Genomic DNA, 26,091 nt, shown 5'->3' with positions numbered 1-26,091 from the left:
CACCCTAACACCCTAATTCTACTTTATATGCCATGGAACCTGGAATAGAAAATGAGATCCTAGTATTCTGGAGAAGTTAATGAAACACCCTGATGTATTTCAGAGTGTTTGGGGTACAAAATGAAAAAAATGTTTTAAAGGTACCTTGAGAGTCTTGGGGAAAGAAAGTTTGGAACTTTTAAAATTCCCCACTTGCAGAATTCGAGTGATAGAGGCTCCTAATTAACTCTAAAATATATGAGCCCTACCCAGTGAATCACTCCCTGAAAATCTCCATGTTGCAGAAATGTGGTCTCTTCATCTAAACCAAACTTTGCAAATAAACCCAGTATTTTCCCCCCAACATGGGACATGACTCCCAGGTGTAAACTTCCCTGATACCGTGGAATAAGCAATGGATTTGTGATCTAAAATGGGGAAACAAGTTTCAGTGTCTGAGAGAGTTCAGACAGAGTCAGGAGATCATTCTGGAGGTACTTGTATGTAGTTCTCAGCCAGATAATGCCAACCCTAAGGAATACTTCAGGTTCTATCTAGAAATCTATAAGAAGTTACTTCCTTATCCTTCTTTTATTTAAACCTGTAATTACTAATTTACATATTAAGTTTATTTTTCACAGAGTTAAAGCCTCCAGATTGTTCCTAAGACGCTTAAGCCGTGAAACCCAGAGATACCAGTCCCTCCAAGAGTGATAGCCAGTTTCATTCTTCTGCCCCGTAATGCTGTTGCCCCTTTTCAGCATGAGAAAGTTAGAATGGTCATCACCATTGAGTTATCACCAGATAACTCAAGATTGAAGAAAGAACGAAAGCAAAAGGGAGGAATTGCAACCAGGATATTAAGAATTATAAATTATGTAGCTATTGTTCCTTCTATATTGTAAAATAGGCAGATGTTAATACCTCAGATTACTGAAACTAATCTAGTCTCAGCCCTGTTTACAGTTACTATTGTAATAGTTATTCTAGCCTAGACTCAGTCCTATGTATACTTATTATTGTAATGGTAACAACTCCATTCTCCCTTGTTTGAAACCATAAAAGTCCTAAACACCTTAGACTCAAGGAGACAGAATTTGGGGCTGACAGGCTATCTGATTTCCTTCTTTGAGTGTAGTATTGAACTCTTTCTCTCTTTGAAACCTCATTGTCATAGATTGGCTGTTATGCACATCAGACAGAGAATCCCGAATCTGTTCGGTATCAACCTTAGGAATGCCCACACCCTGCCAACTTCAGGCTGAACCTCAGGTCCTGAAGTTCTTCATGTAACTTGGTTCATCATTCAGTGGTCTCGAGAGACACATGTGCCTCAGGTTAACCTCCTGCACAGGAGATCCCTTGCCCCCCTTTCTTAGAGTATTTATTTTTGAAAATTTATAATGGTAAAAACTTTCTCTGCCTCTTTAAGATATAAATAAATCTTTTTTTTAAAGCTAAATAAGCTTCTTGCCAATTTTACAACCCAGGAATATTTTTGAAGGATCTGGAAGCAATCTCTTTGAAATGTAATCATAGTGGAAGTTAGCACCCTTATCTCCCGGTTTCCATGGGAGAGCAGAACCTAACTTAGGTGCCTGACTCCAAGTTGTAAAATTACCCCCAGTCATAAAGATTTGAGCGTAATTTTTCCTTTGATTAACAAACACAGGTGGATACTCCATTCATCAGGTTGGAGTTTAGGATGAAGTATATGTGACAGATGGTGCTGTCTAGTCATCTTAATTGATGACTCATTGTCGTATATAGCAGGTTGCCTCTGCCTGGCTATATAAAAGGGTACAGTGTCTATCTTTGTGGTGCTAGAGGGTTGCTGAAGTCTGGTTTAATGTTTACTCAATAGTAAAAATTTTTTCTTTCTCTTCTGCATTTGTGATTAGGCTTTCTGGGTTGACAGGAGATTTTCATTGTTGACTGGAAAAGTTCAAGGTGCTCAGTAATTTACTAGTTTTTCTGTAAAACAAAGATCTGGGAACAAAGATGGCTGTATTTATATTTGCTTACCTTTGCATAAGTAACCTTTGGAAGGATGAACAAGGAACTAATAAAAATGATCATTATGTATGTTGAGAGAAATTGGACTGTGAGGGAGAGGAGAAGGAAAGAGAGCTTTTGCAGCACACTGTTTTTTATTTTCTGATTTCGGAAACATGTGACTGTACTACCTACGCCAAGCAATATATTAAATAAAGGGGAGATGATGGCAAGCAAGCAACATCACTAAGGAAAAGAAGTCCCAGGACCAGGCATTCTCCAATACTTCCTTGTCTCATTTCTGGGCTGTCTTAACCTTAGAACCTATTGAAAACTGATTATATTGATATCTTTTGGGGGGGTTCACGTTGAACCTGTCCTTCTAAGATGGTTTGGGTGTAAATGCAGGGAACGTCTTTATTTAAAAAAAAGAAAGAAAAGAAAAAAAAGTAAAACAAAACGTCACACTTCCCCTTCAGTTGAGAGAACTGCTTCCAAGCGTCTGCAATTTCAATCTATGGCCATACCACCCTCAGTGCACCTGATCTCATCTGATCTCTCCCTGTTCAGTGAGAGAGATCTCACTGTCATTATTTGTGACAGTGGCCCTGGGTATGGGGTTTTCCATGCTTTGCTTCAAATCAATTCAGTCCCTTCTGACTGCAGACTACCTTGATGAAGTATGTCCAAGGAACTGGCAAGGGGGATGGCAGTGAGAAAAGGAGCAGGAATATGAACCACCTTACTCGATCTGAAGACATTTCCTTTTCTTCCACAGTGAATTCTTACCCCTTTCCCAGTGCCTCCCTTAGTTTTGGCATAATGCTTTTGTTAAGTGGAAGCATATTACAATGTTATTGTTGACTATAGACCCTAGCTTACATTGATTGTACTTTTTCCCATATACCATCTATTTTCAGCACCCTATACAGACCATACTGTTTTGACCGTTTTGGCTTTATAGTAAGCTTTAAAGTCAGGAAGTGATAGTCCCCTCACTTTGCTCTATTTTCGAATATCTTTAGCTCTTTGGGGTCTCTTTCCTTTCCATACAAACTTGATAATCAGCTTTTCCAAGTCTTCAGAGTAGGTTCTTGGGATTTTGATTGGTATTGCATTGAATCTGTAGATCAGTGTGGGTGGAATTGACATCTTGATGACGCTCAGACTTCCTATCCATGAGCATGGAAATGTCTTTCCATCTATTTGTTACTTTTAATTTTTTTGGCAATTTTTTGTGTTACTTTCTGCATATAAGTCCTTGACATCCCTGGTTAGGCATAGTGCTAGATATGCCTGATTCTTCTGGTTGCTATTTTTCCTGAATACTGAAGTGCCCACAGTGGAGAAGTAGGAAGGCAAAGTCCTTGGGTAGGAAAATACATTGCTAGTTAGGTGTTTCACTTGTTATTATTATCACCTGTTTACTTGGTGAAAGTTGTTAATCATAAAATTTCAGTTTGTTGTGACTTGTTTTTAATTCAAGGCATGATAGCATTTCTTATATTTCATTTTAATTAGGCTTTGTAGTATTCTGAACATTTAATTGAATAAAACCACCTCTTTATAATTTTTTTATAAAATGAAGCATTTGTTACATGAACAAATTTTGTAACTTCAATCTTAAGTTAATAAAATAAAGACAATATTCTGTCAATGCAGTAATAGTATTCGACATTATTTGGTGTTAGGAAAATATCATTAATTTCCTCAGTTTTCTTTTTTTCCGGCTCTTTGAGTTTCTGTGCCCAGAAGTGCTCACTAACTCTGTTTTTGAGCATTGTCCTAAAGAACAGGTTCATGAAATAGTTTTGAATTGTTTGCATTCATTCAGTGCAGTGGTTTTCGAGTTATAGCAGGTATGAAAATCACTGTGGAGAGCTTGTTAAAACACATATTGTAGGATGCTACTCCTGAGGTCCGTAGGGTGCAATGGAATGGGGTAAGAAGGCATTTCTAACAAATTTCCAGGGTGTGCTGCTGGTCCTGGAACCGTACTTTGAGAACCTGCATTCTATTAAGCACTTGGTCTGCTTTCTTTACTTGTAAATGACTTTTTATATCTTTTTACCTAAAACTGAAGGATATAATTTGTTTTGGAATAAATTTAGTTCTACAGCTGAGTTGAACATATAGACATGGGAAAGGTTAACAATAATAATAGTTTGAAAATTTGCATTATCCTCCTCCTTTTCTCCCCCTTCTTTAATGTACTCAATATTTTTATTAATTAATTTTAGGTCCATTGCAAAAGAACTTGCGGACTGGCTTATTAGCAACAATGTGGTAGAGCATATATTTGGACCAAATCTACATATTGAGGTTTGTTAATGGTTACATAGCTTCTCTGTTCTAGTGATAGAGAAGAATATTTTTTAAAAATTAACTGAGATAAGTTTCTTTTTTGCAGATTATCAAACAGTGCCAAGTGATTTTGAATTTTTTGGCAGCAGAAGGGCGACTGAGTACTCAACATATTGACTGCATTTGGGCTGCAGCACAGGTAATAGTAACAAATTACATTTATTGAATGTTTCCTTATATTGTGTTGTGATTGCTTTGCTTCCATTTGAGGTAAGTTCGGTTATCCTTATCTTATAGAAGAAACTATGGCATGGAAAATTTGGGGTGAAATTTAGAATGTCAAGCTTTGGAATCTGTGGCTTGCTATATTAGTGGTAAAATTGAAGGAAACCAGGTTTTTTTGTGGTGTGTGGTTTTGCTTCATGGTTTGAAATGACTTCTCCACTCCCAAGATTATGAATTCTCCTGTATTTTCTTTTTGTTTTTTTCTCTTTTCATTTTATATTTTATTTGTTGGTCCAGCTGTAATCTATCTTGGCTTAGGTGTCATATGTAGATCCATCTTTTTCTCCCTATTCTTTTTGTTAACTAATTTTCCCAGTTTTAACTTGGTAATTAGCTCCTTTCTTCACTTATTTGAAATATCACTTTTACCTTGACTAGGACAATTTCTGAACTTTCTAGTCTGGCACATTGATATGTTTAGCCATGGTCTATACTAGGAATTGGTGAACTATGGCCTACAGGCTGGCCACCTATTTTTGTAAATAAAATTTTATTAGAACAAGCCTTATCCCTTGTTTTACGTATGGTCTATGGCTGCTTCCACAGTATAGTGACAGAGTTTGGTAATTGTAACAGAGATCATCTGGCCTGCACTTCTAAAGTATTTATATTTTGGCCCTTTAAGAAAAAATTTGCTGATCCCTGGGTCTATACTAAAAGACTTTTACCTTTCATCTGTGTAATACTTCAGAATATCCTTATTTATTTCAAACTATTTTCTCATATGGATTTTAGTGTGGCTTACTCTTTGAAAATATTTTCATTTTTATTGAGATAATGCTTAATTTGAGGTGACTTGAAGGTCTTTTTTCTTTCCTCTAGCATTTGTTTCTCTCAGTTCATTTTTATATTGAAAGTCTTTTTATCTAAGAACATTTCTTTCCTTTTGGTTTCTTTGTCATTTAGCGTTTCCAGGTTACTTGTATATAGATCTCCCATATTTTATATTGTTTATTCCCAAGAATTTAGTTTTTTATTATTGCTATTGTCAGTGGTATATATTTTTCCACTATGTATAGTGATGGCTGTATGTGTGTATGAATTTTTAATTTTTTGATTATTAATTGTGTCCTCTGATACCCATTGATTTCTTGATTGATTATGTAATTTTTCATTAACATTTTCTTTGACTTTCTAGGTTTCTGTTCTAGTGGTAGTGATAATTTCACTTTTTCCTATTTAATTTTTTTTCACCATTAATTTCTTTCTCTTGTCAGATGGCTATATAGATTGTCATTTCTTGAAGGAATTTATGGCTCAGTGCTTTTAACATGGACTTCTCCTAAACAGAAATCTAAAACAATTTTCAAGTATTTTTGAAAGTCTTTTTCCCCTAACAATTCATATTGATTGAGAGATACTCATTAACAAAATATAATAAATACTTAGCATTGTTTATTTCTGTATCACTTTCATTTAATCAGAGGAATGGATATTTCAGAGTTAAGGAGAATTTTCTTTTATAACCTTTGGAGCTGTTTTTGTTTTTAGTAGATATTTTATTATTGGTAATAGGTAGACTACAAAGTATACATTATATAGTATATATATAATGATGCATTATATAGTATATATAGCAGCTAACTAGGCCTAGTGAAAAGTTGCTTTTACAAAATTGAAATTTAACGAATTTATAATTGATAATAAGGTCTATTAAAACTTTTAGCCCTTTCCACTAACAAAAATTTGGAGCTAACTTTCCACTAACAAAAATTTGGAGCTAACCTAAATAAGGAAGGGAATGATTATAAATATTTGGCATAGTCTCTCATAAGGGTTGCAGTGATTTAAAAAACATGTATTTTTGAGATCTCTTCACATGCATAATGCCCATACATGGTATATAATCAGTGGCTCGCAGTGTCACCAAGTAGTTGTGTATTCATTACCATGATCATTTTTAGAACATTTGCATCATTCCAGGAAAAGAAATAAAAAGGAAAAAGAAAAACCTCATATATCTCAAACTCCTTACCCTCCCTCTCATCGATCACTAATATTTTGGTTTACCCAGTTTTATTTTATCCCTTACCCCTCCCTCCCCCCCATTAGTTATTTATTTTTTGTTCTTTTATTTTTTTTGTTCATCTGTCTATATCCTGGATAAAGGAAGCATCAAACACAAGGTTTTTACAATTGTCTTTGAGAATCAAGGCTACTGGAATGCAGTTCAGCAGCTCCAGGTACTTCCCTCTAGCCACTCCAATACACCATAAACTAAGAAGGGATGATATCTATATAATTCAGAAGAATAACTTCTAGGATAACCTCTCCACTCCGTTTGACATCTTTCAGCCACTGAAATTTCATTTTGTCTCAGTTTTCTCTTCTCCCTTTTGGTCAAGAAGGCTTTCTCAATCCTATGAGGTGCATGATATTTAAGTATAAAGGTGTGCTAGCAAAGTGAAATAATTAAGAGTGTATTTTAAAGTTATTTTAATTGAGGGTTTCTGTGCTTTGTTAAAGTTAACTTTTTTTATTGTACAGTATGACATACATACAAAGCAAAGCAAAAAAAAGCAGTAGTTTTTTAACATGGGCAGGCACTGGTAATCGAACCCGGGTCCTCTGGCATGGCAGGCAAGCATTCTTGGCCTGCTGAGTCACCGTGGCCCACCCAAAGCAGTAGTTTTTAAAGCACTCTTACAACAAGTGGTTACAGGACAGATCCCAGAGTTTGTCATGGGCTACCATAAGATCCTTTCAGATTTTTCCTTCTAGCTGCTCCAGAATATAGGAGACTAGAAAGCTTAAATATTTTTTTATCGTTACAACTGACTTTTTTTCAGACCCTAATTTTTTTGGTGAAAAATAGTGTATATACACAAAAAATCCATAAATTTCAAAGCATCACATCACAATTAGTTGTAGAATATATTTCAAAGTTTTACATGGGTTACAATTTCACAATTTAACGTTTTTACTTCTAGCTGGTCTAAAATACTGGAGACTAAAAGATACCAATTTAATAATTCAGCGTTCGTATTCATTTGTTAACTCCTATCTTCTCTGTTGTACACCTCCACCGTCACCTTTGATCTTTTCATCCCTCTCTTTAGGGGTGTTTGGGCTGTGGTGATTCCAAGTTTTCATACTGGAAGGGTTTGTTAATAATATGGGGTAGGGAGATGGAACTCTCTGATGTTCTGGAGAGGTTGGGCTAGGTTTCAGGACTTATGTGGACCAGGGACCCATGTGGAGGTTGTAGGTTTCTGGAAAATTACTCTAGTGCATGCAAAATCTTATATATTGCCCTTGGTGTTCTTTAGGATTGACTGGAATGGTCCTGGTTGGGGATTGGCAGGTTATGATAAGTAGCAAGGTCTTACTGTGTATGTTTGTTTTTAAAGTTATTTTAATTGTTTGTGTGCTTTGCTATTGCTTTATCATCTGCTACAGATCTGCAACAATGAATTTTTACATTTTGAGTTTTTTTTTAAATAAACTTTACTTTTTAGAGTGGTTTTAGGTATTTTTAAAAAAATTGAGCAGAAGGTTCAGATTTCTTGAGGCTCCTTCACTGTCTTCCCTATCCCCCGCCCCCGTTTTCCAGTTTTCTTAACGTCTGGCCTTGGTGTCCTACATTTTGTTACATTGATGAACTAATATTGATACCTCACAACTAAATAAATTCCATAGTTTTCATTAGGTTTACTCTTTTTGCTGTACCTTTTGATAAATGTACAGTATCATGTATCCACCATTATAGAATCTTACAAAATAGTTCCATTGGTCTAAAAATCCTGTGTTCTACCTGTTCACCCCTGTTTTCCTTCCCCTGAATCCCTGTCATACAGTGATCTTTTTTACTGTCTTTGAAGTATTTCATATAACTGGAAAAATACAGTATGTAGCATTCTCAGGCTTCATTCACTTAGCAATTTGCACTTAAGGTGCTTCTGTGTCTTTTTTGTGACTTGATACCTTATTGCTTTCTTTGGTGATAGTATTCCATTGTATGGATGCACTACAGTTTGCCCATTCACCTATTGAAGGTCAGCATGGTTGCTTCCATGTATTGGCAATTATGAATAAAGCTGCTGTAAACATTTGTGTACTCTTTTTTTATAGACATAAAATTTTAGTTCATTTTAGGAGCATGATTGCTGATTGCCTTGTAAGCCTGTAAGAAACTGCCAGTCTGTCTTTCAGAGTGATTGTACAATTTGTTTTCTCATCAGCAAGACATGAGAGTTCTTGTTGTTCCACATCCTTGCCACCATTGGATGTTGTCGGTGTTGGATTTTAGCTGTTTTATTAGGTTTATTGGGGTATATTTTGTTTTAATATGCAATTCTCTAATGACAAGTGATGTTGAGCATCTTTTCATATGGTTATTTACCATCTGTATATCTTCTTTGGAGAGATGTCCTGTCTTTTGCTTATATTCGTTTTGGGTTAACTTGAGCACCAAATATAATTACCTCATTTCAGAGTGGCCAGAATGTGTCTCAAACAGTCTTTCGAGTGGCTATACAATTTGAGGCTTTCCACCCTTCTCTATGCAGTAAATTCTTGTGATCCGCATGTTCATCTAATATGTTTACACACAATTCACCTATATGATTGTTTAGTGTTAACTGGATGTGTGCTATTTGCATTGTTTGTATTACCACACTTACATGAGAATCCAAGGAGAACATAGACAAAGCTGACAAGCTGAAAGTTGATAGAAAATGAATGCAAATATTTTAGAAATATTTGAAAAATGCTTGTCCTTGTTTATAATTCAAGGAATGTAAACTTATCAAAATGGTACTTTTCAATTACTGGGTAAAATCCATTATGTTTCATAATGTGCTGTGTTGGCCAGGGTATGGTATAACTTATTCTGGGTGACAGTATAGCAATTCTCAGTTTTTGGTGATTTATCTTGCAAGTACATGTCCATGAGTATGTTCACTCAGTATGGATTATAATAGCTGTTCTAGTTTGCTAGCTGCCGGAATGCAACACACCAGAGACGGATTGGCTTTTAATAAAAGGGGATTTATTTTGTTGGTTCTTCAGAGGAAAGGCAGCTAACTTTCCACTGAGGCTCTTTTCTTACGTGGAAGGCACAGGATGGTCTCTGCTGGTCTTCTCTCCAGGCCCCTGGGTTCCAACAACTTTCCCCGGGGTCATTTCTTTCTCCATCTCCAAGGGCCTGGGCTGAGCTGCAAGTGCTGTGATGAGGAATGCTGAGCTGCTAGGCTGTGCTATGTTGCGATCTCTCATTTAAGCACCAGCCAATTAAGTCAAACGTCACTCATTGCAGCAGACACACCTCCTAGCTGACTGCAGATGTAATTGGCAACAGATGAGGTTCACATACCATTGGCTTATGTCCGCAGCAACAAGATTAGGTATGCTCACCTGGCCAAGTTGACAACTGAATCTAACTAACACAATAGCACCTTAGGAATATCTGTCAATGTGGGGCTTGTTAAATACGTTTTGGGGAGTCCATATAATAGAATGCTGTATAGCTGAGAGAAGGCTAGAAGTTGATCTATTATGTTTAGATGGAATAATCACCAAGAAATAAAATATTTTTATTAAGTACTGTATACATAATAACTTAATTAGAGGAAACAGCAAGTACAGAAGTGTATTTCCCCAGTGTGTGGTGAAAGAAAACAAGAGGGATGCATTTACGCACGTATTTTTTGTGCTATTTTGGAAATGGGTAAGAAATATTAACAGCTTCTGGGGTGGGGACCTGGGATAGATGGGAGATGTTCTTTTTATTGACTGTTCTTTTGTAAACTTTTGTATGTGGTATATATCAGCTTTTCAATAAATGTAAAAATCAGTATATAAATTACAGTATGTGTTTAACATATAAATGATTTTCACTAGCATTTTACATTTATTACTATCCCTGGTTGATTGGGTTACCTGCCTCTTTCCACTTCCTTCTTCCCATACTTCCACTATAAAAATCTTTCTATGAGAGGACTTTAAATAATAAACTTCAAAATCTTGGGATTTATTGTTAAATGTTTTCCAAGGCTGAAGAACATATACATAAGTTTATGTAACTTTTTGGAATAATGGTTCTGTTTTAAAATGGATCTAATAGCTTTTGGGGGATAGATTTTCATATTTCAGTGGACAGGAGCCAGATTCTCTAGGATTTCTGATTCAGATGTATATTCACATTTTTGGGGTAAAGGGGCCATAATTTTCACCAGATTTTCAAAGGGATTTGTGATCCCTAACATTAGAAATACTGCTTTTCATCCTGATAGTATGTGCATCTGTATGTGTACTTGTAGACATATTTAGATTATTACCTGTGAGACATTGCCGTGCTATCGTGTAAAGGTATGACTGTACTAGAGTTATAATCTGGTCACAGCAACATTCCTTCCCATTGTATTCCATATCCTATATTTTAGTATTTGTATGCTATCCTTTCCTGCCTTGTCAAGAACTGTTAATTTGAATGATTATTCTTTCCTCTCACATATTCAAACTACTTGCCACAGCTTGATTCTTTCTCCTTTATGTTATTGGGTCCTTTCATATGCCTTTGCTGTCAAATTTAAGAGATGATTAGGTAACTGATGTAGATATAAATTTTGGGGTGTTGTGAAATATTTTTCCATTAGATCTTTCTGTCAAATGGGATTTCTGCTCGGCTACTTTTTGTGGGTAGGATGGAGGCATAACAGCTTCTACTTTTTTATCGTCACTTGAATTTCAACTTGTGGATCTTCTAAACAAGAGACTGTAAAGGGGTTCCATTGTCTGTTCTTAAATATTACAGCTTTATATAATCCTCCTCAGCTCCCCCTATCCCAGGGAAGAGCCTTTGTGGGTGGATAGTATATATTGGCTGCTGGTTGATGGTTGACTGACAGACACAATTATTTTCTCTAGAGAACTTCATTTAAATCCTGTTATGCTGCCATCAAATCTACTGGGTCCACAGTTTTTCCCCATTTCATTAGGAAGATTGTCTCCTACCTCCTCTTCCACTCCCTCACAGCTTATTGTGAGCTACAACTCTCTTTACCTATTACATTTTTAAAGATATTACCATTCCTTTTAGTCTTTTGGAAATTTGTTGAATTCTCACATCTGTTGTGAAGCTCAATGTTTTCTTCATGTATTTCTAAATACGTTAATGATTGATTCTCTTTTTCACAAGATGAGGAAATTCTGTATCATTTTTCTCCAACCTTGTCATTTGTAGTTCCCGACATGTACATTTAGTTTCTGTACTAGTATTCTGTATTTAGGTGTATAGCTCATCACAGTTTTTTCTTCCTCATTTCTGTTTTCCTCATACCTGAGTCATTTGTTTTATTTTTCTTGTGGATTTCTTACAGTAGCCTTTTCTTTTCTGCGAAGAGAAATTTGTGAATGTTATTTTCTGGGTTTATGCCTGTTTGAGAAAATCTTTTTTTCTTTACATTTGAAGAAGAACTTGATTGAATATAAGATACTGGAGCTACTCTTTTATTTTTCCTCAGAAATTTGTAGTAGACGTTATTATTTGTCCATTATTTTCTGACATATAATTCTTTTTTAAAAATCTTTTACCAAGATGTATACATCCTGTTTTTCTGTTGACTTGACTTGATTCTTCTCCCTTGTAGTTTTTTTTCAAGAGTTCATTGATGCCATAAAGTTTTTCCTACTTGTTCTGAGTTTTTTGATTAATGAGTTTAAACATATATCTGTATATATTTTTTCTTCTCTTTTGTTTTTGAAGAGTCGTGGAAGGAGATTCTGCAAAACAACTTCACAATGCCATCTTTACCAGGACCTTTAGATATGGACTCTTAATTAATTCTTTTCTATACTTTTTGAATTTGTTTTCATAGTATGCACATCTAAAAGAGCCTAGCATGTTTTTTTTGCCTCAGTTTCAGGATTTCATAATTTTCTCTTAAGGGTCTTGTTACTTAAAGATAAACAACTTTGATTATTAAAATAGTCTATTATAAAAATTCATTTTCTTTTTTTTAAACAGTTTTATTCACATCTAAAGTGTACAATCAGTGGCTCTCGGTATAATCAGATTTGTGCATTCACCATCACAGTCAATTTGAGAATATTCTCTTTGCTTCGAAAGCCAAAGAAAAAAAACATGCCTCTTATACCCCCCAATATTGATGCTTAGCATTGGTATGATACTTTTGTTTCACTTGATGGAAGAATATTACCATTTTATTATTAACTGTAGTTCATAGTTTGCATTAGTTATATTTTTCCTATATATCACTTTGTAACAGTACCCGCATCTATAATTGGCACTGTTATTTACACTTACAGTATAAAATCCCATTTTCTTAAGTAAGTAAATTGACTGGCAAGTCAGTAATTTATCATGTACTCTGTTTTTATTACATTTTAGTTAGCAAAAGTATTTATAGTTTAATAGTTGGCAAAAAACAGTATGTAAAGTTAATTATTTATAATTGAGTTAAAATCACTTAGTATATTAAAATTAGCATTCTTTGATAAGGCCTATAATGGGGTAAACTTATAATTTGATGATTCACTTCTCCTTAAATTAAATGATGTTTGTAGTTTTGGAGTGCTGTAATTTTTTTAAATGGACATTTAGCAGTGTTGAATTAAATTTTAGCTTTGAAGTAAACAGTATAGTTTATAAGAAATCATACCAACATAGAATTCCTCTAGTGTTATTTTATTACCCTTATTCCACCCCGTTTCAGAACTACATTGTGCATATTTTCTCTAATCAGGAAGGCAACAGAAGAACGTTCATACAGTTTAGGAAATATGAAATATAAAATCAGTGTTTTAGAACACAAAAATCTGCATTGTCTTATAGACTTATTGAAGAGGTATTTAAATAAATAGGACATTGCAGCTTTTATTTTTGAGCACTCCCAAATTGGGAATTACTGGTCTGCCCTTATATTTGTTGATTCATCTTATCTTTATCTTGATTTAGCATTTAGCAGTTTTGTGGCTATAAAAGACATTCATTTTGCATGACATTGTTTAGGAGTCATACCACTCCAAGTATTATACTTTCCCTCATATGCTTACACATTTATTTACTTTATCAAAAGGATCTTTCTGTCCCCTGGTGTATTACTATATAACCCTTTATGATGAGATTTATTGTGTGTTCTAGTAAAATTAAAGTGCTGTATGTACACTTTATAAACACTTAATATGGAATATAGTATACCTAAAATAGTTTGTTTTTTCTTCTAGTTGTAATTTATTATTTTAATTTGTAATTACCTGCATTTTTACATATTATTTAACTTATTTTTACATTAATGACTGTATAAACATTGAAGTGGAATCTAGTTCATACTGGGATTCTGGGAAACTATGCTTATTGCTGGCTTCCATTTTGTTGGTAGAAAATTAAGCTTGTGGTTTTCTTGATTAAGATAAAGGTCTATTAAAGGGAAATACTGTTTTCACTGTTTAATATGTTTCCTTCTATAATACTACGTAATCAGCATTTTACCAACATAATAAAAATTTTAGTGAATTGGTCAGCTTCTTGGCTTTTAAATCTGTATAGCTTTTTTCATATCAGCTAATTTATTTATAGAGAACAGTTATTTTTGACTCTTTAAAATCCTTTTATTTTCTAGTTGAAACATTGTAGTCGATATATACATGATTTATTTCCTTCACTCATCAAGAATTTGGATCCAGTACCACTTAGACATCTTCTTAACCTGGTCTCAGCTCTTGAGCCAAGTGTTCATACTGAACAGGTAATACATTTAAGACATAACTTGTGTTTTGTGAAGTGGAAGTCTTTTTTTTGTTTGTGATCATTTAAATTGTAGTTTGTTACCGTTGGCATTTCAATTAGGCCAAAAGAATATTAAATTGAAGTTATAGTGTTGCCTGTAAGCCTCTAACTTCAACTTCTTTTTTTTTAAGACATTGTACTTGGCATCCATGCTAATTAAAGCATTATGGAATAATGCACTAGCCGCTAAGACTCAGCTGTCCAAACAGAGTTCTTTTGCATCTTTATTAAATACGAATCTTCCCATAGGAAATAAGAAAGGTTAGTAAAAGGAAAGCATTTTGAAATAAGTTGTCCAAAGTTGATTAGTCTTTAATTTGAAGTATTTTCTGCTAGTAGTTTCAATTCACTCTTAATTTTAAAATGTTTGGGATGGGAGCTAGAGAGTATATAAAAAAGTTAATACTTTGATTAATGTTTTTGGTTTACTCTTAAAGTAAAGTGATAAAATTTGAGTAGTTACTGAATTTTCTCAAATTTAGTGTTCTTTCTTTTTTTAAAAAACATTGTTTCATAAATACTTTGGAGCTTTTTTACTTAGAAAACAGACCAGAACGAATAGCTTTGTTTTAGAAATAATTTTAAGAGCAGAACATACCTTTATACTTTTCTTTCTACATTTTCTACTTCTTAGTTTTTACCATGTCATCTGCTCTAGGTATACCTTTGATGCTATAGCTTTCAAAGACTTTCTAAAACATTATCTGTCTTTACCCCACCATATCTCTCCTGACATCATATACTACTCTTTTCTTAGGCTTTTCTGTGTAGGCACCTACAACAGCTATCACAGGTGGTGGGGACTTACATTACTGCAGGTTTCCCTACCGGTATCTCTGTTGATCATGTAATATGAACAACTGATATGCTGTCCCAGAGAAGCTCAATCACTTAGAATGTTTCCCTGCTGTTTTTTCCTTTTCCTTCAGAGGAAGAAGAGCTCAGAAGAGCAGCTCCATCACCTTGTAAGTTGAATCTTAAAAACACATGGCAGTATGATTTAGTTTTGTTTTGGTGATCTAGTTTAATTGATTTTACATATAAGTATATTTGTATCAGTCATTAAGTTCATTTTCAGAATATATAAATCCTTAACTCGTTACACATCTTACCCATTAAAACCATTAGTTTCTTTGATTTTTAAATTGAAATCATGTATATCTATTTTGGAAATAATTGACATATGTTAATATAGTTCTAGATTATATCTTTGATTACTGGCTTAAAGCTTTGACAGTTAGTTCTAGGGATCAAGGGTAATGTCCAGCCCATGTTTATACAAATTATAAGTAAAAACAGAAAATCTATATCATATAGGGTCTCCTGCAGCTAGTCCTCAAAGCAGTGATAATAGTGATACCCATCAAAGTGGAGGAAGTGACATTGAAATGGATGAGCAACTGATTAATAGAACCAAACATGTACAGCAACGACTTTCTGACACAGAGGTATGAAAAGTTTCTCCCCTTTTAAAAGGGACTTGTGGCTTTCTGCCGTGTTGAACTGGGAATATAAACATAATCTGTGTTCCTATTTTTCCTTTTCTCTTCCTAACAGTACCATTGAGTATTTTTGAGTTCCTTTACTTGCCTTTGAGTTTTTAATTCCATTTTGTATTGTCCAAAGAAATATGACAAGACTGTGGAAACCTTTTTAAAAAGTACATTGTTTTTATGTCTTAATGACTTTGCCCTTCTGTTTCAAATTTTTTAAAAAAAATGTTTGCTTCTAAAATAGGAATCCATGCAGGGAAGTTCTGATGAAACTGCCAACAGTGGTGAAGATGGAAGCAGTGGTCCTGGTAGCAGTAGTGGCCATAGTGATGGCTCTAGCAATGAAGTGAATTCTAGCCATGCAAGCCAGTCAGCTGGGAGCCCTGGCAGTGAGGTACAGTCAGAAGACATTGCAGATATTGAAGCTCTTAAAGAAGAAGACGAAGATGATGAACATGGCCATAATCCTTCTAAAGGCAGTTGTGGTACAGATCTTCGGAACAGAAAATTAGAAACTCAAGCAGGCATTTGCTTGGGAGATTCTCAAGGCCCATCAGAAAGAAGTGGGGCAAGCAATGGAACTGGAAAGGACCTGGTTTTTAATACTGACTCTCTCCCATCAGTAGATAATCGAATTCGAATGCTAGATGCCTGTTCACATTCTGAAGACGCAGAGCATGATGTTTCCGGGGAAATAAATGCTGCTCATATAGCACAAGGGTCTCAGGATTCTTGTATTGCACGAACTGGGGATTTTCTTGGGGAGACTATTGGGAATGAATTATTTAATTGTCGGCAGTTTATTGGTCCACAGCACCACCACCACCACCACCACCACCACCACCACCATCACCACCATCACCACCACCACCACCACCACCACGATGGGTAAGCCTACTTAATTTCCAGTTTTTATTTCCCTTAGGGAAGCAATTATAGCCTGTTATTCAATGTTATGTTATTATAGATCAGTGCTATCAAATAGCAATATATAATTGCAATCTACAAATACAGAAATTTAAACTTTCTGGTAGCCACATTTACAAAAGCAAGATCAAATAGGTGAAATTAATTTTATTAATGTATTTTATTTGAACCAATGCCCCAAAATATTATTGTTTGCACATGTAATAATATAAAAATTTTAATGAGATATCATACATTTCTGTCTTTTTTTTTTACTAAGTCTTCAGTACTCAGTATATATTTTACCTTAATTGCACATCTCATTTTGGAGCAGCCATGTGTTCTCCATGGCAATGACCATATGTGGCTAGTGGCTTTCATATTGTATAGCACAGATCTAGATCTTCAACTTCTTAGAGTAATTTCCTAAAAGCACATATGAGATTGCTTATGGAAATTTTCATTAAAATGGGATCACACAAAAAGAACTTTGTACTTAGCTATTAATGAAGATTTACCTCAGTATTTTAGTTTCCTGGTTGCTAAGGCAAATACCATACAGAAATTTATTGACCCACAGTTTTCCAGCTTCTGGCTACTTACTCCCTGTGGCGCCTCTATCTGTGTCCAATTTCTTTTGCTTTTAAGGACTTCAGCCATATTGGATTATGGCTCACCCTCATTCAGTTTAGACACTTTAACTAATAACATCTTCAGTGGTCTTATTTACTCACGGGTTTGGCCTCAAGGGACCAGGGTATAGGACTTGAACATGCCTTTTGTGGAGTATGTGTTTTAACCCCCAACGTCCAATATAAAGCTTTTCATTATTTATGAAGTATATCCATGTTATTTAGCAGTGATTTTGCCATTTACTGGTGATATGTTATTGGGCAAAGTATTTAACTTGTCTTTCCCTCAACTTTCTCATCTATAAAATGGGAAAAGTAGTGCCTATCTTATGGGTTTATATGCTCAGTAAATGTTAGCTGCTGTTTATGATTATTATTGTTTATAAGCAGTATTATTTATGTTGACTATAAAATATGATTATGTGTTTTCTTTTTTTTTCGATTTTTTTTTTTTTTGATTATGTGTTTAATCAAGATGATGATTCTTAGTCTTGACAATTTTCCAGGCCTTCCAAAAGTCAATTTGATTGTTTTAGGGGAACTACATGTCTATGCATATTCCTTAATGTTTGCTTTGCTTTTTTATTTTATTCTTATGAATAACCTAGGATAAGAGTTTTAAGCAGGTTTTATCAACCTTGGAGCTAATTGACACTTTGAGCCAAATAATTCTTTGTTGTGAATTTATAACAATATGAGTGCTGCTCTGTGAATTGTAAGATGTTTTAGCAGTTTCTCTGGCTGCTACCCCTCGATGCCAGTAGCTGCCCTCCCATTCGTGAAAACCAAAAATGTCTCCAGACATTGCAAAATGTCCCAGGGGGCCACAATTGCCTGATAACACTGGTTTAAGGTCTGACATCATAATTAGAGGCATTCAAAGTTCTCCCCATCACAGCTAATATTGAAGACGAAACAATTTGTTTAGAAAACTTGGGTGAAATATATTCCATTTGGCACATTGCATATCTCTTTTAATTTTAAGACTCCGCACCCATAAGACCTAAAGATGTAATTTTTTATTTTATCCCCTTCTGTGTTCTGAGTGCTCCAGGTATATGGTACTAATTATGAATCTCTAAATCAACCCTTAGTTTTCCTTCTCTGTGGTATTGTTCATCTTTATATCCTTTATAATGCTGTAAAAGTAAGTTCCCCGATTAATATTAACTACATTTGGATTGCAACCTTGAATTGAAGTCTTTTCCTGATAATCTGATTTGATTCTGCAGTTGTATGAATAAATGCAAGCAAATATTATGGTTTCATATTGTGCCTTTGAGTCTATGAAATTATAAGTAACAGTAAGTATTGCTAACATTGCCTAAAATTCTCTTTGAAGTTGTTATAGTGAAGTATGTGAATGGATCTAATAATATGCATGTATGTTGTAAAATTAATAAGTATTTCTTCTGTTGTGGGCTTTTTAGTTTTTGTAAAGTTCTAAGTTTTCCTTGTATTAAAAACACATATAGCAGATATTGCCATATATAACCATTCTTGAGTGTGTTGTAATTTGTGCCCACTATTTTAAGAGGAGGGACTTTCTGTAATTTCACAAAGTGTGTTTAAACTTGAAATTACTAACTTTGTGCTTGCCTCTATGTTACAGACATATGGTTGATGATATGCTAAGTGCAGATGATGTCAGTTGCAGTAGTTCCCAGGTTAGTGCAAAATCAGAAAAAAACATGGCTGATTTTGATGGTGAGGAATCTGGATGTGAAGAAGAGCTAGTTCAGATTAATTCACATGCAGAGCTAACATCTCATCTTCAACAACATCTTCCCAACTTAGCATCTATTTACCATGAACATCTTAGTCAAGGTAAGTTTTTAAAAAATTTATTTTAATTTATTTTAAAATTATTTTAAAGCATTAAATTTGTATTTAAAATAGTATAAATTTACGTCAAGATTAAAAATAAAAATCACAAATCTGAGGTTTATTCAGAAAGGTAAAGTTTTGTAGTAAATAAAATACAATACTTTCTTAAAAACAAGAGTAATTTATATTCCGTTGTTAAAAGGAATCAACAGTTAATGTTTAAGATACTTAAATGTTTTTGCCAAAACAGTTTTCATATGGTAGTTTTCTTTCTAAGGCAATGGAATTATTATAACTACTTCCATCATGAACATAAATAAGGGCTGCAGTTATACCTAGAAGAAAATGTCAATCTGGGGGAAAAATAATAATAATTAAGAAAATTATAGGTTTATATTTTAGAAAATATATGGCTATATTAGATCTTATATTCAGAAATCTTATGACATAAAAGTAATAGGACATTATGGAAAAAACACATTGTTTGATTTCATTTATGTGAAATACTTACAGTAGCAAATCTATAGAGACAGAAAGTAGATTAGTGGTTGCTCAGGGCTAGGGAGGGTGAGGGGAGAAATGGGAGGGAAGTGACTACTAATGGATACAGGACTTCTTACTGGAATGATAAAAATGTTCTAAAATTGATTGTGGTGATGACTGCACAACTCTTTGAATATACTGAAAGCCATTGAATTGTACACTATAAATGCATAAATTGTGGGCCATGTGTATTATATAAACTGCAAAATTAACCTATAATGGTGGAAACTTAATTAATGATTAACTAGGGTTTGGGGCTGGAGATTGATTGCTAGGGGCATGAGAGAATTTTGGGGGATGATAGAAATGTTTTATCAAACAAAGAAAAAAAAGCAAGACATGCCACATACTGGGAAAAAGTATTTGCATATCATATATCTAATAAAGCACATATACCCAAAATATATGAAGAACTTTTACTACTTAATACTAAGAGAAATGAGTTATTAAAATTGGCAAATGGTTTATTTTACCAAAGAAATTAACAAAATGACTATAAAGCACATGAAAAGATGCACATCATCATTAGTCATTAAGAAAATGAAGATGGAAACCACCATAAAATTCCACTATGTACTTACAGGATTGGCTCAAATTAAAAAGATTGACCATAGCAAGTATTGGCTAAGATATGAGGGAATTGGTACTTTCAAATACTGCTGATGGTAATATTAAATGATACCACCAATTTGCAAAAGTTTGGCAGTTTTTTAAAACGTTAAAATTTATCACAGGACCCAGAAATTCCACTGTTAGATATTTACTCAAGAGAAAGGAAAACATATGTCCCTGCAAAGACTTGTTCCACAGAAATTCATAGTAGCATTATTTGTAATAGTAAAAAACTGGGAATAATCCAAGTATTTATAAACTGGTTAAATATATAAGTAAAATGTGGTGTTTTCATATAATGGAATATTATTCAATAATTAAGAGGAAGACACTATTCATATATACTTCAACACGGATGAACCCCATAAAATAGCATGTTAAGAGAAGCAAGACTACTACATATTGTATGATCTCATTTATATGAAATTTCTAGAAAAGGCAAATTTATGTACACAGAAAAACAAATGGGGGCTAGGAAGTGGGGTCAGGAATTACTAGAAATAGCATAAGGATATTTTTTGGATGATAAAAATGTTCTTAAAACTGGATTGTGTTGATGCTCACACATTTAAACACTGGGTGAATTTTAACATTTAAAAATGTTAGGACAAAAAAAAGGAGAACTGTTTTGCTCACTGTAATGGCACTAGAGAGAATTTATTTATCCTGGCACTCAGAAAATCTGTAATAGAGTCTTTGAAATGAATGGTTTATGTAAATCATATCCAATAAAAATAGATGTTTTTTTTTTAAATGTAGGGATTATAGGACCATATACAAAGTCATTTAGAGGAAAGCACCCAGGTTACAGAGTTATTATTTCAAATAAATTGTCTTCTTTATGCTTAGTTTAGATTCCAGGTGTTTATGCATAACTTTCTTGACATGAAAAATATGGAATAATCAAATTTGTTAGGAATTATGAAGAGACTTTGAAAAGGAAATTTCTTAATTTCACTTTAGTCTTATCTAACTCTAAATAATAATCTGTTTTTCCATTCATACTTGTACTAATGTATTGTTTTCATTTTTGTGATCTCTAAGAAGAGTTTTAGCGTTACTTTTCTTTGGATTTGAATGTTTAATTCAAACATTCATAATTTTGGATTATGAATGTTAACAATTCACAATTTCATTCAGCTGCATTCCTCTGCAAGAGTGTTCTATTTTACCCTTTCAGGACCTGCGGTTCATAAACATCAATTCAACAGTAATGCTGTGACAGACATTAATTTGGATAATGTTTGCAAGAAAGGAAACACTTTGCTGTGGGATATAGTCCAAGATGATGATGCAGTAAGTTATTAAATACAACAAAAGACTACATAATTATAGCATAATGCAATCATAATAAACAATAACTTTTTAATGCATATGTATTTTTTGTAGGTTAATCTTTCTGAAGGATTAATAAATGAAGCAGAGAAACTTCTCTGTTCCTTAGTATGTTGGTTTACGGATAGACAGATTCGAATGAGATTCATTGAAGGTTGCCTTGAAAATTTAGGAAACAACAGGTAAATAGGAATTTAAACATTTTTTATGCAGTGAAAGTTATTTGTGTATATTCTTAGTTACTTGGTTGTGGTGTTTCATAGGATATAATGTACCATTATCAAATCAAATTTTAGAATTTATAGTTTTATTAGGTATCACTCTCTTCATTAGATCCCCTCTAATAGAAACAAAAGAACAGTAACCATACTTCTCCTCTTGATTCTTGAAACATTCTTTTTACAAATTGCAGTTAAATGTTCTTGATCTGTGTCATATTATACATAAAGGAAGCTAAATAAGATAATTTTAACTTAAACTGAAATATTACTACAATTTTGATATAATGCATTATTTTTACATATGGTTGAATCTTTTGTATCTTGACTTAGTGTATAAAAAAATGAAGATTAATATTTCTTCTCTAGTTTGAATTTTGCCTCATAGTATATTATACTTATTTATTGATTTTCAGTGCTGTTTCATAGTTAATACAATTTTGGTTTCCCTTGAGTTACACTACTTTGATAATATTCCATTCTCTGACAGTGAAGACATGATTCTGGTGTTAATGTTTGGGTTATTAATATAATATATGGTTTCCACCCTGTATCTGGCCAGGCCTGTTATAAATGTGTGATTTTATTGGATATTTAAGTGTTTCACAATATTGTTTTCCCTATAGAGTTATAAAAAAGTACATATAATATTTTCTACATTTGTTTCTTTAAAGGGCTGTATTATTTGAAAAATCACAGTGAAAAAGTTGCTTATTCATGTAGGTTTAAGAAGCCAGTAATAGACCTCTTTAGTGAATCAGTTGCCTCATTTGGCATATATTATTTGAAAAGAATGCTCTTAATGGCTGGATGGTACTTCATTATTTACATACGTTCAGTAGAAGTTAAATATGTTTAGTTTCTTTTAAAATCTTCACGAAACCACCAAGCAGTTTTTAAAAGTGATTATACCAATTTATGAATATCATATATGCATCTGTGTTCCCTGTGACCCAGAAATTCCATTCCCTAAGTATGTGCCTAATGGAAATACATCAAAATGGTCATCAAAAGACACATTATTAATACAACAGTACTCTTCAAAATAGATAAGTATTCTTGGTTCAGCTATCCATATGCCAGAAAATCAGTAGGATGGATAGCTAAATTGTGGAGTGTTTGTAGAATGAAATACTATATGATAATGGCAGTGAACGAACTATAACTTCACAGAACAGTGCAGATGAATCTTCCAAACATAATGTTGAGTGAGACAAGCCAGACACAAAAGAGTTTATTTCCAAAATTCTATTTACAAAATGTTAAAAACAGGGAAACTATTAAATTGAATAGGGAAATTGTTATTCTTGGGTCGTTAATAATTATAAAGGGGCACAATGAAAGCTTCTGGGATGCTGGTAATGACTTTTTTTGTTTTGGGGGTTGGCTGTACAGATCTGTTAAAAATTTGAGCTATGCATTCAGATTTCTTTTTAAACTTTTTAAATCATATAGTATAACATACAAAGCAAACAAATAAAAAAGCAATAGTTTTCAAAGCAGTCTTCAAAAAGTAGTCACAGGATAGGTCCCAGAGTTTGTCATGGGCTACCATAAGATCCTCTCATATTTTTCCTTCTAGCTGCTCCAGAATATAGGAGGGTAGAGGACTTGAATACTTTTTTATCATCACAGTCGACTTTTTTCCCCTTCTTTTTTTGGTGAACAATAACATATATATTTTAAAAAGCTATAAATTTCCAAGCACAGCACCACAGTTAGTTGTAGAACGTATTTCAGACTTTGACATGGATTACAATTTCACAATTTTAGGTTTTGCTTCTAGCTGCAGTAAAATACTGGAGACTAAAAGAGGTATCAGTTTAATGATTCAGCATTCAAATTTATTTGTTAAGTCCTAACTTCTGTGTATAATTCCACCATCACCTTTGATCTTTTCATACCTCTCATTGGGGTTGTTGGGCTATGGCAGTTGTAACTTTTTTATATTGGAAGGGTCTGTCACTGATATGGAGTGCATTCAAATTTGTACACTTAAAAAAAAATTTGGGGGGGGTGCATCATCCAGGAGTTGAACCCAGATCTCCCACATGAAAGGTGAACATTCTACCACTGAGCCACCTGTGCACCGTCTAGATTTGTACACTTTTGCATGTTCCTTATATGTCAGTAAAAAGATGAAAAAATGTGAAAAATGAAATACCACATTGTGAAAAATGAAATACCACATTGTCAGTAAGAATACCGTTTTCAGAAAAGATTCTATAATGATATGGGCATATACTCATAAGCTAGTGCTAAAAAAGATCACAAGCAAAAGTGACCACATTTCTGGGAGGAGCTATGTTTTACTTTTTGTGCTTTTTTGTTTTCCTAACCACCCTTCCCCTCCCCCCAAAATATATTTTTCTTTTATGGACTATTTAATGGGACAAAAGAAGAAATTGGAAAGAATGGAAGATTGTCAATCTGGAATTTATTAATTGAGGTTTAGTTTGTCTACCCCTAAATTACTTGCAGATGAAGCATTTTTTATTCAACGTGATTTTGTACCCTAATGGTGGTTAATTTAATGGTTTATTGAATATCTAGTGTACCTCACTATTATGTTGATGTTAATTTCGTCCTCAGTTTTTATTTCTCAAAGAATTGCTGCATCATAAAAGTCTTACTGTGAATGACATTGGTCATATGTAACGGTACTTGGAGCATAGTGATATTTTTTAGTCCTTGAAATTTGCTACGCATTCCTTGTATAACAGCTGAACTTACTGATGTTTTTGTGCAATTGAAAAAAAGATGGTATTGAACATATTTTAAATGTCATTTGTCTGGTTTTCTTGATAAACCAGTTCTCAATCCGTGTGATTTTGCAATGTCTGGAGACATTTTTATGGATACAGATAGGGTTTGGGGGAGGAATTGGAGGTAGTACTACAACTGGTATCTAGTGGGCAGAGGCCAGGAATGCTGCTAAATATTCTGTGAAGCACAGGCATCCCCTCAGTCCAAAGAATTACCTGTCCAGAGGTTGAGAAACCCTGCTGAAGAATCCTTTCTCCACACGTACTCCCCTTGAGTTTACCTTTACAGAAGAGAGGAGGAATGTTGCACAAGGGTACTGATATTAAGTAGCAAAGTGCTTTTTGTATTGAAACAAACAATTGGGCTACTGCAGCCATAGCTCATTTACTGTAGTCCTGATGTGACAAAAATATCATAAATCTACTTCTTAGTCAAGATGTGAATTTTTAAATGTGCTTTAGGAGGTTTTATATTTCTTCTTTCTTTTTGTTATCTCTATGTAAACTTTCATTTTCTTTCACTTGCCATGGTAAAATGGTCAGCAGTGTTGTTTTTCTATGTCATATTTCAGTTTATTTTATGAAAGGAACTTAGTCTTTTTTGCAATATAAGCCTGTTAGTTCATAGGAAGTGTAGATATATGTAAAAGAAAGATTTTCTCCCATAAATCACTTGTGATTCACAATCTACAGAGCCATGTAAACACTTAGGATATTTTTTATGCATAAATAGTGTTTCCCTGTGATATGGAACATAGATTATATGCACATTTAGCTTTAGGCAGATTGTTTTATAAGGCACGAAATAATATTTTAGCAATACAGAGAGATGAAAGTTATGTACAGATACACATAGGAGACTGGTTTGTAGAATGTTGCCATAAAATAAGAGAATGAGGCAGATGGCACGCAGTGAAAAATCCCATTATTTTTCAGGCTTTGGTGTTTGTTGCCAAGAATATGTGAGATAAGACTATTCAATTGTAGTTACCCTTTTAACAGTCTATGGTTACTGAAGTCAAGTCAACATCCTTCTGTGTCTGGGCACCCCTAAAATTCTCTGACCTCCCAAGAATGGAATTGAGTCTATGTCTGGGAAAACCTATCCTATCTCCTGTTTTTGCCCTTCTTGAAGACTGTAGGTACTTTTGTGTTCAGATTCTTTGCTTATGTGTACAAAAGATTCCTTGAGTAAAATGACTGCATGTATCAGGGATTCTGTTCACATAAATCTTTACTTATATAATTAAGAAACGGTCATATAATAAAAAACTCATATAATTAAGAAATATATTTTGCTTTGTTTTCCCTCATTAAAAACTACATTGTGTATAATAGAATTTTCATGTCAACTGTTGATATATACTTTAATATATAGTGACTGATGGCATTCTGTAGAGCACCTCAGTGTTCTTAAAGTATGCTGTCCATGACTAGAAAAAATTGTCC

General features: G+C 33.7%; 1 protein-coding gene across 7 annotated transcripts in view; it reads left to right on the top strand.

The window, feature by feature from the left end:
* Positions 1-26,091, top strand: part of USP34 (ubiquitin specific peptidase 34) — a 318,270-nt gene that overhangs the window by 125,045 nt on the left and 167,134 nt on the right. For all 7 annotated transcript variants that reach the window (XM_077134328.1, XM_077134324.1, XM_077134325.1 and 4 more), the window contains 10 exons: positions 4,215-4,296; positions 4,385-4,477; positions 14,145-14,270; positions 14,443-14,572; positions 15,241-15,276; positions 15,629-15,759; positions 16,049-16,692; positions 18,955-19,169; positions 21,505-21,620; positions 21,714-21,841. In XM_077134328.1, the coding sequence (XP_076990443.1) occupies positions 4,215-4,296; positions 4,385-4,477; positions 14,145-14,270; positions 14,443-14,572; positions 15,241-15,276; positions 15,629-15,759; positions 16,049-16,692; positions 18,955-19,169; positions 21,505-21,620; positions 21,714-21,841 (1,701 nt within the window). The remainder of the gene's footprint in view (positions 1-4,214; positions 4,297-4,384; positions 4,478-14,144; positions 14,271-14,442; positions 14,573-15,240; positions 15,277-15,628; positions 15,760-16,048; positions 16,693-18,954; positions 19,170-21,504; positions 21,621-21,713; positions 21,842-26,091) is intronic.

This window comes from Tamandua tetradactyla, chromosome 17 (genome assembly GCF_023851605.1).
Source record: "Tamandua tetradactyla isolate mTamTet1 chromosome 17, mTamTet1.pri, whole genome shotgun sequence".
NCBI classification, from domain to species: Eukaryota; Metazoa; Chordata; class Mammalia; order Pilosa; family Myrmecophagidae; genus Tamandua; species Tamandua tetradactyla.
Note: the sequence above shows the minus strand (reverse complement) of the source record. Positions and strands in the feature narration are given on the sequence as shown.